At 41.2% G+C, this 16819-nt stretch overlaps 1 protein-coding gene across 2 annotated transcripts in view; it reads left to right on the top strand.

Moving 5' to 3' along the window:
• The window catches only part of mtor (mechanistic target of rapamycin kinase), an 81714-nt gene that overhangs the window by 37300 nt on the left and 27595 nt on the right, over positions 1–16819 (top strand). For both annotated transcript variants that reach the window (XM_023407710.2, XM_023407709.2), the window contains exons 29-32: positions 9141–9216; positions 12065–12204; positions 15606–15706; positions 16203–16318. In XM_023407710.2, coding sequence (XP_023263478.1) covers positions 9141–9216; positions 12065–12204; positions 15606–15706; positions 16203–16318 — 433 coding nt within the window. The remainder of the gene's footprint in view (positions 1–9140; positions 9217–12064; positions 12205–15605; positions 15707–16202; positions 16319–16819) is intronic.

Below are 16819 nucleotides of genomic sequence, written 5' to 3'. Positions count from 1 at the left end.
AATAATGGCAACAACTTAGCATAATGTTACGATCAGCCCTTATATTTATGTGGCTCGGTTCACGTGTAGCTGTACGTGTAGTGCTGCTTTTAGCACGAAACGCATGCCAATGAGATGATTGTAACTTTCATGGCGAGCGGTGGATGTTCAGTCTTACCTTTCCATTATATTTGAAAGTCGTCAGATGATATCTACCAGAGAGAAACTATTTAAAGTTAATTGTGTTAGGATAAGAATCTTTGCAACGATATGTTAAATATAATGGAGTTACATTAGGAAGCAGTTTACATTTCCAGCTCTGCTGCCAACGTAGAGACAGCAGAAAGTTTACTGGTCTTTTTTTATCCTTTTCACCTCAGCTCCTGAACAAATAATATCTCCACACTTGTCATATGTTTCTAACTTCAGTAACGAGATGTTTGATAGTGCGTAATGTCCGCTGACCTCCCTGCAACTTCTAACCTTAAGTCATTGATGTGCGTCAGTCTCTTTTGGAAAAATCTGGATAATTTTGCCTTCCTGGATTCTCTCATTGCCCTAACTGCTCTCTGAGTCACATCTCACTCTCCAGCAATGCATCCCAGCGGCATCACTTTCCTTTGGTCCTGGACTCTGTCATTCAGTGCTCGTACAGGAAAGTCCAGCTGGATGCTGTTTTATACGTTAAGCAGCACACTGTTTTTTCCCCTTTGAAACAGCTTCTTTTAAACACAATTTACCCTCTAACCATGTCTCACCAGGCTCTGTGTGAAGAATGCATGGCTCCTTTTAACGTTAGAGGTATTCACTCAGCTTTAACCAAAGCCCCCTTCTTTATATGACTTCCTCGGGAAGCCCACACATTTCATTGAACAGATTTTTTCCTTTGCACTTTAAGACAAGTTGGACACCCCGCTGCGCTAATTGCTGCAGTCATCTATCTTTGATAAGTACGAGCTGACTAAACAAAGTGTTTTCGGTAAGGATATGCTCACAGACCTGCTTTTGTGTCCCTTAATATGCTGGAAAAACGTTTTGTAATCAAACAGTGACCACGGGGGCCAAGCTGTCAGCAGAGTACTCATGGGTTCAATTACAGGAAAGGCAGGAGGTGAAAGCAGGAGCCAGTGGATTCCAGGGCTTCTATCTCAAAACTTAGAATTACATAATCTTCATTAACAGTAACCTCTTCCACCTGTCTGTCGTGTCTGCACAAAAGATCTTCAGTTTGAACTGTACAAAATGTTTGGTGAATTTGGTTTGGCTTATTTGAAGGCATTATTATTCCTTGTGGTGCTACACTTGCACTTGTATCCTGGGTTACGATTTAAAAAAGAAAGAGAACAACATACCAAAGCTAAACTTTCCCTTTTTTTTTCTATTCATCTTGGATTGCCATAGTAGCACGATGGTTTTGATTAGTGAAGTTTGAAATAATGTAAGGCAGATTATTGTATATAGATAAGTCAATAGATATAACAAATAGTGTTGATGTTCACTGCAGGACTATAATTTACTTATTATTCCTCACAGTAGCAATAGATTCACTGTGATTCATTTACTGACTGAAGAAGAAGACGACAACTTAAGTACCATTTAGTTTTTTAATGTAAGAGACTTATTTACTTTCAGTCTTTCTTAATCAGCACCAGTTTTAAAACAGACAGGAATAGAAATGACATGTGTTACAGTGCCTCTCAGCTAGTGTATAAAATCACTAGCTTGATTTTAAGGTACCGTAGGCAAACAGCTGAGTTACCTCGGATTTGAATTTCAAAATAATACACAGGACAATTATCTTCAACTCAGTTAAATCTGGTCACGTATAGAGGCAAAATAAACTGTTCCATATTTTCCATAATAAAGGAGACAGTATTCACCGGGGCATCCTCAAGCTCCAAAAGTGGCAGACTTCATGCCCTGGCAGACCATCAAGCGGTCTGATGGCTTAAGCTGGTGATGGCTACCAGGTGGCGTCTGTTGTCGTACGGCGGATGCAGGCCAGGCATCGGCCGTCTGCTCACCACCACACAAACCAGTAGCTGGGACAAACAGTACTGGAAGGAAAAGGAGACGGATTAGCCACCATCCCTTTAGAATACCTCTCCCTGCTTTGTGTAAACACGAGTTGGCCATGTGGCGCTGCTTCAGAGAGACGTTTCGTGACAATGGGATGTAAAAACTGTTGTGTCACAGGACAGAAAACAAAAAACACTTGCGCCAGCGTTCAGAGATTCCACTGTTTTTTTTTTTTGCTAAACATTAAGAGGTTTTAGCTGATCTCAGGCATTTAAATAGATCTCACCATTAATTTTAGAGAGTGAAAGAGTTTACTCTGTCTTCCTCACAAAGCTGTCATGTCCGTCTGCATGAATTTAGAATGGATTCCTCAGTTGATTCGAATAAACCAAATGTTATCGAAAGAACAGCTATGAATATCTTTTCCAAGTAACTAAACTAGACAACTGCACCCACGGCTTGTTTCGTTGTTTTGGAAACAAATCAGTCATAGCATGAGTCGCTTTTCAATAGAACAAAGAAAAATACACGTATCAAAGGACTGGCATCTCTCACGGGAAATATTTAGTGGATAATTTCACTGAAAATGTCGTCAATATGTAGTTCGCAGAAACTCAGGTCCTTCCAAAAAATATTGTATGTGGGTGTCTTTGTCCACATGGCAACAACATGTGGGGTGGGGGGGGGTGGCCACCGGAGACGCTTTGTTCTGTTGACCTTTTGACCCCGAAGGTGAGGAACGCAGGAGACACATTCTGCAGCAGTGTCCCAATGTGGTGATAGTGTGGCGTAAACATGGGTTGAATGGTTTCTCCAGCTGATGTCTCGATCCCCCCCCCAAAAAAAAAAAAAAAAAAAAAACACGCCCCGATTTACTTTAGGGAAGAAAAAAAAAAAAAGGTCATGTAAAGTTACGCAATACATGAGTGAGCTGTTTTCTCTTTGTATACCGATTCAGCTGAGACATTTTGTTTATAATGTCTTATTTCCCCTTTTCCAAAACACAAAGGTTTATGATAAGTCATCCCAGAGAGAGCTGATTTCTTTTGAAGAAATTGTTTTGAAGTCGGGGGTGAGGGGTGTGGGGTGTAGGGGGGTTACTAAGTGTTTCCCTCTGCTGTGGCATCTGCTCAGTGACGAAACAAGCACCTTTTTGTCTCGACGTTTGTAGAGAACGGAGAGACAATGGGCCAGTCAGATGGGTTAAACCCCTTTTCGGCTACACTCCATCCCAGGACAATCTGGAAGGAAGCGGGTGACTGAGGTAACCACTTCCTATGCCTCCATGCTTGTCTGATGCAGGGATGCACTACTGTCTCTTAAGACGCAAGAAGGCCAAGATCTGTATTTGATGATGACAACCTGTTGCTCATTACTTCCAGAGACGTGCTTATGTCCAACTTGAGGATTTATGTTGCGTTCATGTACTACAAGTGTAGGTTTTGGGCCCCTCAGTTTAGATGGTGTTGACTGATACTGGTCAGATGTGGTGTCGTTTGTTAGGAAATCAGAATGAAAGATGCAGCGTTAGTAATGTCACAATGTTTTTTCAAAGAGCTGAGAGTCTGGACCTGACAAATTAGATAATTCTGTTGTTTGGCTTTTTAAAGTCACGATTAAAAGCAAGAGTTAAGATGTTGTTTGCATAAAGAAAATACGGTGAGACTGCAATGACTACCTTGCCTTTTCCCTGCTCTCATTCATCCTTCGATTCGCATGTCAACACTCGGGTAGTACAGTATCGTCAAAGCTCGGTCATGCTGCAAAAAACAGGAATGTTTTGGACCCATTCATGTCAGTTATTTTTAATAGCCCATGACTGATGTCTGAACGGGATTGTCGGTGCGGCCTTTTCTAGACAGAACGAAAACAAAGCTACGTCGAACTCACTGTGATACAATAAACACATGAGGGTGAATTCAAATGGACTGTTTCTCCAAATGAAGAGTTTCAGGAAAAGAAAAAAATTGGTACAAGGTTCATCTTAATAGTTAGTAAGTCTTTGAGAAACAGTTTCTTTAGTTTCAGCGCTTAACTAAGATTCATTTTAATTGTTTGTGTGCAGTTATGTTTCTGAGGATGAACTGTGTGCCACCTGTTAGCCAGAATAAAGTAATAGTTGTTTTGTAAAAACATCCAGGCTCCGCGTACAACCTGGCCCTCCTGCTGGCTTCAGACATATTTTCTCGTAAACATGAGCTCATCTTGAATGGAAATGTTTATTTTCTATTGATTTCTTAAACCGGCCTCCTCATGCCCTCTTGCCTCACCTGTTTGGTGTTTGTGTCGGAGACAGTGGTCGGTTGAATTAGTGTAGTGCGTGTTTTGTCAACAAGGTTCTGACTTCACCCGTTTCTCATCTGTAGTTTGCCGGGGACAAGGCCTGCGCAATGGAAAGAAGTCCCCCCCCCCCCAAGGTGCTAGATAGCTGGGTTCCCTCTGTCTGGGAATATTGTTGATTGCATTTTGGCTGCCCCCCACGAATGAACGGTTCCTTAAGGCACGAAGGCCAGAGAAGTGTCAGACAGCCCGTGTCACTTCTCCACTGTGCATGTCGTCGTGTGAACGAATGTAAGGCTGAGCGGTGTGAAAGATCTGCCACTGAGCAGCTGCTGTTTCAGCTAATCGCACGTCAAGATTCAGCCTGTTTGACAGCGTCCAAACCCTGAGCAGCATTCAACCAAAACAAATGAAATGTTATCATTTATATGGGCAGTCAGTCCCGAACAGTATCACAAGGTTTGGCGGTTCTTGAGAGACCTGCAGGAAAGTCATGATAGTAACTGCACTGCTGGAAACTTACAACAAGAACTAAGTCATTGCATTTACATCTTTCCACGCGACAGAGTCGTAAAATTTCAGCAAATATCCCAAACTTACAAATATGTTTACAGCATTATAAAGTAACTCATCCGACTTTGAATCAGCCCATCCATGAACAGAGTTTAGAAAGCCATTCCTATTTTGATGTTATTATGTTCAATGTTAAGGAGTCAGCACTTGGCAAGCACAGAGCCCAAAAATCAGTAAGGATCAAGTGGATATCATCTTAATTAGGTTAGATTAGGTAAAGTAGTGAGGTCCGATTTTTCCCCTCTCTCTCTCTCTCTCTCTCTCTGAGCTTCTCATACATCTTTACCCTCTGTGGGGGGAAATATTTACACGATCTCTCCTCTCAATGAAAAATCCAAGCCACTTTAGAATAGTTGAGATGGGGGATTGTGGATTATTTTATTTGAGTGGAGGGGATTTTCTTCCTCCGTTAAACTTTACTCATCGTCTGTAGAAAAAATATACATCTCTGCTCCCTCTCGGTGCTTTCTGACCCAAGGTAATCATGCCTCAACGTATTAGATTAATCAAAACCTAATGTACACACGCGGCTTTAGGGTTTGCAATGCGATAAATCATTTGACTTACACTCTTGAGCAAATGTGAGTGGAATGATTTGTTTCTCCCTGTGTTGAATTTAGCAGCATGCCTGAACGTAGGCCCCCGCTGAAAGATTCAGTCAGCATTTCTGATGAAATTATGCCTCTGGTAAGAGATATTTGAATAGCAATGGTGCAGTGCTCTGCTTTTGTAATACAAGAGGCAATAAAAATTCCTAGTCATAAAGTAAGCAGAAAGACAAAACTGTTCTTTCTGTATTTGGCTGAAGGTACGGCCAATGTAGGTGTAGGGTCTGGATTTGTCGTGTAAAATGTGTCGTTTAATTTGCTCTTCAGCTATTTAGCCTTGTTTACATTACAGAGTCGACAGGCTGATCTCATGCATTTAAAGAGTGCTGTCAAAGGATCTTCCCTCCTGAACTATTGTGGAAAAGAACCGCATGTTAACCTCATTTGCTCAAGGTTTCGAATTAAATCTCAAAAGGAATCTGATTCAGGACACACGGCGCATTAACTAAATTTCACGGCAAACTATAATAAATCACGGCAGTTTTACAGCTGATTAAAAAAAAAAAAAGTATTTTCAGCGACTTCTCCGTGCCTCAGAGGAACAAGTCACAGGAATGTTCCAGTTGGGAAGTGATACCTGTAGCTGTGCACCAGAGAAAGGCTCGGCAGTGGTCTGAAGAAGTTTTTCTGCTTGCTAATAGTTTGATGGAGTTTTTACTTGAGGGGAACGTTACGTGAGCCTTGTCATCTGGATGTGTTTAGACTGTGTGTGCTCGGAGCTGGCAGCCAGATGGCTTCAGCTGAGGGACAATGAAATCTCCAGGGTCCAGAGAAGAGAAAGCCCTTATTCTGATTTGTCTCCTCAGATAAAACCACATCTGGGCGGCTTTAGCATACCTCGTCAGCTTGTGTGTGGTGGGACATGGAGGCCTTTGCAGTTTTTCTCTTCATTCGCTGCTTTAAAAAAATTGATTGTTTGACCACGGGTAGTAATTTGTAAGCTCAATTTAAACGGCCAAGTATACAGAACATAGCCGTGTGATATCGTCAGCGTTAGTCTGAATAATGGATGGTAGTTGTGTTTATTGAAGACTGTGCGATAATTATTTAATTGGTTGCTGAAACAGTGCAGGGCGCTCTATCAAGCCCCGTGAGACACGCAGACAAATGCTTATTTACTGAAATGAGCTCACGTTCTCATGTTAGGCAGTCACACTCTGTCTCATTTGATTTCCTTCAGGTCCTTAAATCTTACGCTCTCCGTCATCTGTTTACACCAGTGTCCTCTGAAAAATTACATCAAATGCTGGAGTGTGTGAAAGGATAATATGCACTGTCACACACAAGATCGCTGTTTGTGGATTGTGGTAGAGCTTAGATCTTAGTTCTGAAGAGTGTAATGCAATTTCATTTTAGGAGCACTCCAGTACCTCAGCAGGACTGTTATTGACCAGTACCTGTAATTTAGTAACATAATACTTTCATATGGTATGCACATACTATAATCTGTGTTTGATTACAAGATACAAGGCGTCACTGTTGTGTCAGTGTCTGTAGCTTCCCGGAATGTCTGTAAATGTTCTACATATAGACAACAATCCAAAACACAGGATCCAGATCCGTGTGTCCTCTCTTTGTCTTTAAAAAGTGTCCTGTTTATGAAGTGCTGGTGTGTGAACGTGTGCATTTAGTAATGGTATTATGGGGGCGCCTCGGTGGCTCACCTGTCACAACACATACTCAGTCCGATCTGCAGCGGCCCGGGTTCGAATCCGACCCGTGGCCCTTTGCTGCATGTCATCTCCACTCTCTCTCACTGCTACTATAATAAAGGCATAAAAAAAGTGTTTTCTCACACAGAAAAAAGATCAGTTGAAAAAGGAAACAGAGCACTGCTATTGCATCAGCACAGACTTGGTATCAGGAGGCAGAGAGGGGATTTCTGCATCTGAAGTTGCAGAAAATTCTTTCCTGAAGACACCAAACTGCAGAAACAGTTACATTTTACTTGCATTGACAACAAGTGCCGTTGATTGTCCTCTTGTTTCCAACTACACACAAGACTCCCTGCTGTTGTGATGACTTGTTATTTTACCTGTCACCATGCAGGTCTGCACCAGAGGCCTGCTACGCTTTGGCACGACCACTCGCTGTGCCATTTCATCACACATCTCTGGCCTTTACCCTCTGACGTATATGCTCAAGTATCCCTCATCAGCTTTTGCCCGCTGTCCTCAGGAACTCCACTGCATACCAGTGCTCTTCAAACGCTACATTTTACAGATGAATTTCCCGTGGCTGCACACGGGTTTTGCAGTTGAGGAAATATAATAGACCCGTGGTTCGTATGAGTGTTTCCAGATGTGGTGGCAGTGCGGGTGAGTGGAGGGTGTACAAAGGGAAATTTGTGGCGTCTTGACAGATGACGCATCATTTGTCGGATGAGTGTGACAAATGTCAATAGCTGCGTTTACTTTTCACAAAACACACATTTGCTGAAAGAGGAAACATTTATTTCACATTACCAAAAATGCATTGAGGCAGGTTTCTGAGTCGACCGGAAACATTACCTCAGAGCGTTGGGTGAATTACTTTTCTTCAGGGAATATGGACACACACACACACACATATGCACACAGGGACACACTTCTCACCTAACACCGGAGAAACCCAGGGTTCAGTGTCAGTGTTTCCACTGGCTTGGGTCTGTATCATAACAGTCTCAGTGTTTGTGGTTGGGAAGCTGGTGAGAGATCACGACCCTGTCTCTACACTACTGATTCCTCATGGTTCATCGGCCTGGTGAAGCCCCTGGTGTCGACACCCCTTCATACTTTATTTTTAAATGGATAAAATTGCCTTTTGGCTGAACAAAATGCAAAAAAAGACATATTACAATTATACTGACAGATTGCGATATGAGTAATGATCACAGTTGGAATGATAATTTTTGCATTTCATTTTCACTGGAAAAAAAAAACATAAAAGTGATGATGATGTGATTTTATTTTTTGTTGCGGCTTTTGCCAAACAAGTTTATGTTCCCTTGGCTGGGGGGCATCTCTGTAGCACCACAATGCTTTATTTATGGTTTGTTATTGTGACACATTTTACCTTATCAAAAGAAATTGCAGCTCCAGCAATTTTTGAGATTTTTCTTTTTTGCAAATTTATTAAAAACAGAAATCTCTTATTTACAAAATATTCAGACCCTTTGTTGCTGCCCTCCAAAATGTGGTCAGTTGTATCCTCTTTGCTTTGATTTGATTTGAATTGAATTGATTGGACATAATTTGTCATCGCGGGATATTGAGTGTAGACTGATTGAAAATGAATTGAAAATAGCATTTCTCCATCCATTTAAAATGAAATCTACAACACAGGGTCTGAATGCTCTCTGAAGCCACTGTATGTCAACACATTCAAAGTTTCCTCCCAGAAAAGGTCACACATCTGTCATACAGTCAGCACCTGCTGTGTATAAACACTCACGAAGAGGATGTTGCTAATAACCGTAACATCTTGTAACTACAGAACATCATTTTCAGCTTGTACTCGTAAGGTAGCCATTGTAGACATTCTGTGTATGTACGGTGAGATAGTTGGACCTCTGGGATGGTCTCAGTGCTACCTGCATCTATACGTTGTCCACATACTGAACTATAGAGCTCCCCAAATATAGTTTTCCAGATGTTGCTGTGCTAAAGCTTGTCTTGTCTCTGTTTTTGTCTTGTCTTGCAGCATCAACAATAAACTGCAGCAGCCAGAAGCTGCGTCCGGGGTGCTGGAGTACGCCATGAAACATTTTGGGGAGCTGGTGAGTGCTCTTTTCTCTTTCTCCCAAAAAAAGGGAAACCACATATTTGGTTGTATTTAGACTGACACTGGGACATAAACTCCTGTCTTCATTCAGTCATAACAGCACACTAGCACAGCAGGGGTGCTGCTGCTGAAGGATCTTGCCAAAAACAAAAAAACAAAGTTCAAAAAAAAAAAATCAAGAAAACCAAAACAGGATCTTTCATCAAAAATGTTAAAACTGGGTCAACTTTTGCCATTTGACAACACGCTACACCAACCAATCAAATACATTCAAGCAGATGAATACCTTGTAGTATGCATGTGTAACATTGTGCTAATTCTACAGGACACAGTAGAAAATGATTGCTGCAGTTGTTGAAATATTCATCCTTATAAAAGTACAAACCACATTGCTTTATCTTTACATTTGATAAGTCTTTAAACTCGATTTTCAAACTTGTTTGTATTTCATTTTGCACCGACTGAGACCTTTGTATTGTATGTGGTCTCTTGTCTGCGTACACTCCTTCCCCGGATATCTCATCTCCATACACACAGTTTAACATGGGGATAAGGGTCATTTGAGACACATACCCCCAAGAACACCCTGTTCTTAATGTGCATCACGTGGAAAACCATCTGCTATGCTGTTCAGTAGTCGGGGGGGCAAGGAGCAGAATTATGGACTTTATCATCCAATTGACAGGATGTGAGGATTTTTTATTACATATTTGCACACCTTTTATGTCTCTCTGATCTGGTTTTTTCAGAAACTACTTGGGTTTACTTTGTGATTTTTTTTCCCAAGTGGTAAGAGGATTTAATGCTCCATACCAAAAAATACAAACGGTAATTCTTTCTTAATGGCGAGCGGTTTATAAGGTCCCCAAATAGCTTCATTTACTTGAAGTCCCTTTGTGACTTTGGATAGGCCAAGTTGAAAACCACAGAATATGTCATTCCTGAAGGTCAGAATTGGTTTTTTGGGGGTTTTTTAGCTAATGTTTTCTGGTCATGTCGAGGACTCCACCTGTCTGATATTATTGAAAACTCCTAAGTGCTTCATGTTCTCTGTAGATGGACCCGGTCCAGATATGAAATTACTGTTTTAGCAGTAGACATGCATTGGACACCCTCGCACAGACTTTCCACATCAGTTACATAAGAGGAACAGAGCATTTTTCTCTTCTGATTCGTCTCTCCCTTTTACCAAAAAATGCATCACTGTGGTTCTTGTTTGTTTTTTGTAGGGATGGACTGGACAGGCTTTTAAATTCAACACCAATCATGAGCTTAACCACAGCAGAACAGACCACACCAGTCTCACTGAATGGTTCTGGTTAAATAGACTTGTGTTATTTCATCCTTTTCTAGCTTGAGACCAAAACCTAGTAATTACCTGTATTTAATTCATACCACTAAGTAATTCATACTATTAAAAAGTATTGTGTCTAGCTAAAACCTGATGTAGCTTATTCCACCATGCCACAGAACTCAACTGTCACCACCAATTAATAAAACATGTAAAATAGCCATTCTTTTGCATTTTGGTGTTTGGTATTATTTCATTAGAATGAACATGATAAATGTCATTTATTCTTTTAAAAAAAGAAAAAGCTTCAATACCATATATTTATATCAAACTCCAACATAAAGAAAATAGATATAAAGACAAAAAAACATGATAACAATTTCCAACTTTCACAATTTTAACTGACCTCATAAACAAAATGCATAAAGCAGCCATATCGGAAAGAAAGTTAAAATGAAACGCTGCTGTGTGGTGTACAAATGTAAGATTTATGGCATCTTGTGCCCTAACAGTAAAAAACAAATATCCATTAGCAAACAGAGTTACCAATACTCAATGTTTTTACTTTTTCCCCCACGATCTGCAGTTGTCACAAATCCAAATTCAAGAGCTTGGCTGGTGTTGACGAACTTAATGTATTCACTCAGTGGTGGGAAAAACAGGGCTGTGTTTTAGAGACAAACTAAATATCGTATTTCCTAATAGAAAGCATTCAGTTGATTTTACGACAGGTTTAGTTTCAGCCCGAAAGTCCAGACAAAAGTGTTTCCCAGCCATTAGGACTCGCATGGTAAAGGTCCTTTCCTTTTGCCTTTGTGAACTGCATTTATGCTTCTCTGTAAAAACACGGTAAAAGTGAAAAGACTCAGTAAAAACAGTTTCACTGTGCACTTCCAGGAACCTTGTTTATGAGGTGACCATTTGGAAAGCTTTACTGTGGCGGATGTAAGGTTTCCCTGTTTAGTACACCAGTCAGAAATCATCAGTTAAAAAAGGTTGTAAGAAATATATATATGTTTATGTGTGTTTTATCATAGGTTGATGTCTCCTAAAAAAGGCAAAGTCATGTTTTAGTAGAGCACGTTATCATACACAGAGGTCATTCAATGTGTCTAAGAGAAATAAGAGAAGAATAAAAAATCGAAGTAAAAAGCATAATGAGAAAACAGTACAAGAACAATATAAAAACACAGATTGTAAAACAGATAATATATAATAATAGACAGTTTACACAAGGTCAACGTTTAGATGTGACAGCTCCAGGATTGATTGATTGATTGATTGACTGATTGATTGATTGAATAAATCTCCAATCAGCCATGCAATATTATAATGAAAGTGAGCTGTGGAAGTCTGATTGTAAATCGACGTGGAGTGCAATTCAAAAACTCTTTGCCCGCTCTAAAATCAATTCATTAAATTGTCAAATGGTCAAGATAATGAAATAAGATAAAAAAACAACATATTTTGGCGATGTGATGAAAGAGGAAAAAGTCCAGGTTACATGGTTGCTGTTTCATCTTTCTTTTTCTTTTTTTTTTTTTTCCACCAGGAAATCCAAGCCACCTGGTATGAGAAGCTGCATGAGTGGGAAGATGCCCTGGTGTCATACGACAAGAAGATCGACTTGAACAAAGAGGATCCAGAGCTCATCCTGGGCAGGATGCGCTGCTTAGAGGCCCTGGGAGAATGGTATGTCATTAGTCATATCTGTTGTGAGTCTAGTCGACTCATTCGAATGAGTGTCTCTGCCTTCAGGTCGCAGATTCATTGATACATGGTTTCATATATAAACACTGATGGTAGACTCACTGTTTGTAATGTTTGCTGACTGTATTCAATTTACCATAAGTTTTTTTTTTGTCTGACACCGTGTGCCCTGGGCTCCTTGATATGAATGTGATTCACTGAAGTGATGGAATAAAGAGCACACTGGGTTCTTCAGTGCCTGACCTTGGCTCTAATGGATAGAGACAGCGTCCGAGGTTGCAGACTGTGAGCTCTTGAATCTCCCACTTTCTTATTTGTTAGTCGTGCCTAGGCAGCCTCCTCCTAATGAGTCCTGACATTAGGGCCTTTGATGACAGAGCGAAAAGGGAGAAAACAGTTTCTCTGAGTCAACCAATGTAATTTTACCAGGAAATGCACGAGCAGGCATCCAACACCAGTAAGAGGCGCTGCCACTCCAACGAAACCTCACCACGGCTGAGGCTCAACCCCGTAACAACCGCTCACCTTCAAAGAGCATTTTTTTTACGGAAAAAGAAAGTCACAAGATGTCCGAAGGATCAAAATATGTGGAATCGTCACAGAACCCATGACGCCGAACAGATGTTAATTTGCTTATGTAACCTGCTGTCCTCGTGCCATTGTTGTATACACCGTGATTCATTTCACAAGAAAGTGATTCAGTGATTTTATAAGAAAAAATGATTCAGCTAGAGAGGGGGTTTGTGTGTTTATGTCTGTGTGTTGTGATGGGTAAGGTTTGGAGATGATGTAACAGTGGAGAGGGTCATGAGATCAGACTTAAGAGAACACATTGTTCTCTGGTAAGTTAAAGGGGGTATTGTACAGGTCCTCTGTGTGTTAATCCCAAACTGGTGAGAGAGATTGTTAACATGCACTTAATGCTCTGACAGTCAAACGGACTCTCTTGGAGAGCAGCTGCACATCTTCGAAAGAATCTTTAGTCTAAAAATGTCCATCATCATACTTTATCTTAAAAATATAAACACTTGATGTTGGAAGTTTGAATAGTTTGTCAGTTCTTAACAGTTCTCTTAAAACTCACATATCAAGCTGCTGATTACCGCAGCTGTTTTATACTTTAAAGCTGATGTTTGGCACCTCAGACTCCAACGTGCATCCATTCTTTGCACGCCGCGCTCCGGGGGACGGAGGCCCGGTGTTTCTGATGAAGCCACTTATTGGATTGCAAAGCCTTTAATGTTCAAATTTTGCAGTCGGCATATTAAAAAAAAAAAATATTTTGCCACAAAGGGAAAATAAGCATGAAAAATAATATGACTAAAATAACAGCATTTCAGAGTTGGACGTTGGAGAAGGCTTCTTTGTTTCAGTGCGTGCTGTTTATAGTTCAGACTTCAGGATGTAACTGCATGGATGCTAAAAAATTGTGGGACCCTGCAGGTATTTGTTCATGGAAATGATTTTGGTAAGAATTTACTGCAAAATACCAGGATGTCAATTCCCGGTATCCAGCACTAGTTACGGTCTCACGGTGTGATGCGAGTGTATTAGTTACAATTGTCAGGGTCTTTTCAGGTTGCAGTTGGTTGGAGATGTGCTGGGAATTATGGGATGTCACCAAAATCTCTTATAGTAATAAAAAATAGCAAAGGTGTAATAGACCTTTTTCACAGCAGATATTGTTGGCATGTCAAAGCAGGAAAAGCTCAGGTGTAATTGATAACATTAAAAGTAAAAACGACTGCATTCCATCTGATTGAGCTCGTTCCAGGGTCCTGATATTCTGCGTGCCGGGTGAAGGCTGCACCCTTGACGGGTTTGAGCCAATGTGTTTTCACCTGTGCTTTTTCCCCGCGATGAAAAATCCAAATATCTGCTGTGGAAAAACAAAATATATATATATACACCTTTAAAACTTTCATTAGCACGTGGAGTTTGTCCTCGAAGAGCTACGAGAAAAAACGGGAGTGATGGAGATGTCCGATCAGCCACGAGTGAACACACCTGTGTGAGTGGAGCAGTGGTGTGTGTAGTTTGGGGGGCCTTTAAAACCTCCAAACTTTGCTCTATCTCTCTTTTTTTTAATGCACAGGATTTATTTTAGCACCTTTTCAATTGAAATTCCAAAGATGTGAAAGATTGTCTGCTGACTCATAAAATAAGTCTAGTTCCTCCTTCCACTGGACTTTGTGTTTGTCTGCTGTGACACCCATGCGCCCGGTGTACCGGAGCTTTTTGTACTTGTTGCCTTCGTGTTATTTGATAGCCTGGCAGCTGGAGAAGGGCTTCACTTCACTGACTTCCAAATCTGCCTCTGTCTTTTTCTCCGTCTGCCCCTCCCTCTCTCTCTCTCTCTCTCTCTCTCTCTCTCTCTCTCTCTCTCTCTCTCTCTCTCTCTCTCTCTCTCTCTCTCTCTCTCTCTCTCTCTCTCTCGTCGAAGCTCGCTCCAGCATCCTGCCTGTAAAACACATGCCGTGAGTTTGATCTCCTGGACAATGCAGTACTGATTTTTGTAAATGAGGAATTAGTCTTGGTTAGGTGCACATGACCCCAACAGGAACATCCATCTTTTTTGCTGGGATGCTTGACATTATTAGAACGTTGAGGGACGTTGCACTGATTTAAGATGTTCATCTTTTAAGAACAAATGAAGAAATAAATACTGGCAGATGTAATAGAAGCAAGTCTTATCTCAGTCAGTTCCCTTCTTATCCTTGGCCAGATGTGCTTTGCTGTTCTGAGGAATGATTTGTTGTTCTTTGGCACAGGAAAAGAAAATTCAGTGCCTTGGCGTGTATGTATTATAATTACAACATGGACTTCGGGAGAACTTTTGTTTCTGTCGAGGATAAAAACCAGAACATCAGCATCACTTTAGGCGATTTGTAAAAGCCGTGAAGTTAAAGCAATTTTTTGATCAACACTGTGTAACTGTGGTTATAAATTCATGTCGGTCACTCCTCTGTTGTCCAGCTTCATCAAGTTCTACAGAGTATTCTTCCATTTACTGAATGTGTGCTTTTTATTCGGCTGTAAAATGTCGACAGTTCTTCAGGCAGCTCAAAGACGCTGTGTGATATGCAGATCGTTGCAGATGGAATCAAAGAGCATAATTCAAGGATGCTTTTGCATTCCTATGATCAAGTGGCTTCCTAGCACTCCATGTAGCCATTCTGCAGACAGTGTATTCAATAATCCTCTATGCACCTTGATACCTGATCAACATGGAAACCTGATGATCAGATCAGTTTCTGAATATGTGAAGTCATTACTGTGAACATGTCGTGGGACGTCACTGAAGTCATAATTCTGAACAGGGTGCTGAACAGATCTGGATTTGCCTTTTCTTCCATGTGAAGCCTGTGGTTAATGTTTTACAGGGGCCAGTTGCACCAGCAGTGCTGCGAGGAGTGGACGCTGGTGAGCGAGGAAACCCAGGCCAAGATGGCTCGTATGGCTGCTGCTGCCGCCTGGGGTCTAGGTAACCACTCCGTTACTTCATATCACATATTAACTAAACAGTAATTAGAAGAAGATGCTAATAATGGACAATATACTACAGTAACATTCAGGAGAGATTAATGAAAAGGCCTGAGCACGGAGCATTTAGACCATGCAACAATGCAATCAAACCGAGCAGCAATGAAAACAGTAGCGGCTCCTGCCAGTTCTCACTCTCACAACCAGATGGGAATGGTATCCAGTCACAACATTGACATATCGTAACGTGCAATGGTGGAGAAAAGCAGGGACCACACTGCAGAAGCAACCTCGGAGGTTTGTGGTCTGTGGCTTAGACTTTCCAAACTCAGTTGTAAACTCCTGAGACCGTACCCGACCATCAGGCCCGTCCAGCTGAAGACGCTGCCCTTCTTTTGTTGTCATCAATCTGCTCCGGTCTTCAGTAGTTAGGTTGTAGGACATCCACAGTTAAATGTCTTGTCTTTGTGTCTTTACCTGATTCTCTGCTTCTCCAGGGCACTGGGACAGCATGGAGGAGTACACATGTATGATCCCAAGAGACACGCACGATGGCGCTTTTTATAGAGCAGTGCTAGCCCTGCATCAGGACCTCTTCTCATTGGCCCAGCAGGTGGGTTACATCATCACTCACAATTACTCCCGATGGAGCACATTCCCTCCCCCGCTCAGTGTACATTAAAGGTCTATAATTTTTCAAAAACATCTCATAAGGACATGCCACATGGGAATTACCCTAGCCTCACGGCTTCTGGAAGTTTCATTAGTCTTTACAGCAAGGTATGAAAAGCTCAAATCATTGGAAACTAACACTGTAAAGAAACATTAAAAACGGCTTTACAGCTATTCCAGTCAGGATCAGATTCCACCATCAGCGTAGGCTTTTTATTAAAAGAAATAAAATGTACCAGTTTCTTTTTATTTATTTATTTTTTTACACAGTGTGGGTAGCTTTTGGTGTGGAAATGTTACGCAACTCTTGAAATTGTAAATCATCCCAGCATTCAGCCTTAAAACAAATAAAGAGTCCGTTCCCCTCCTGTCCGCCTGTCAACAAGGTCTGGCGGAGGTCAGGGTGGTGTTTTCCTCATTTGATGAAGGTGGGGGTGGGGGG

Source organism: Seriola lalandi, unplaced genomic scaffold (genome assembly GCF_002814215.2).
Source record: "Seriola lalandi dorsalis isolate HSWRI2012SDOR001 ecotype SW California unplaced genomic scaffold, Sedor1 jcf7180002054345, whole genome shotgun sequence".
Lineage (NCBI taxonomy): Eukaryota > Metazoa > Chordata > Actinopteri > Carangiformes > Carangidae > Seriola > Seriola lalandi.
Note: the sequence above shows the minus strand (reverse complement) of the source record. Positions and strands in the feature narration are given on the sequence as shown.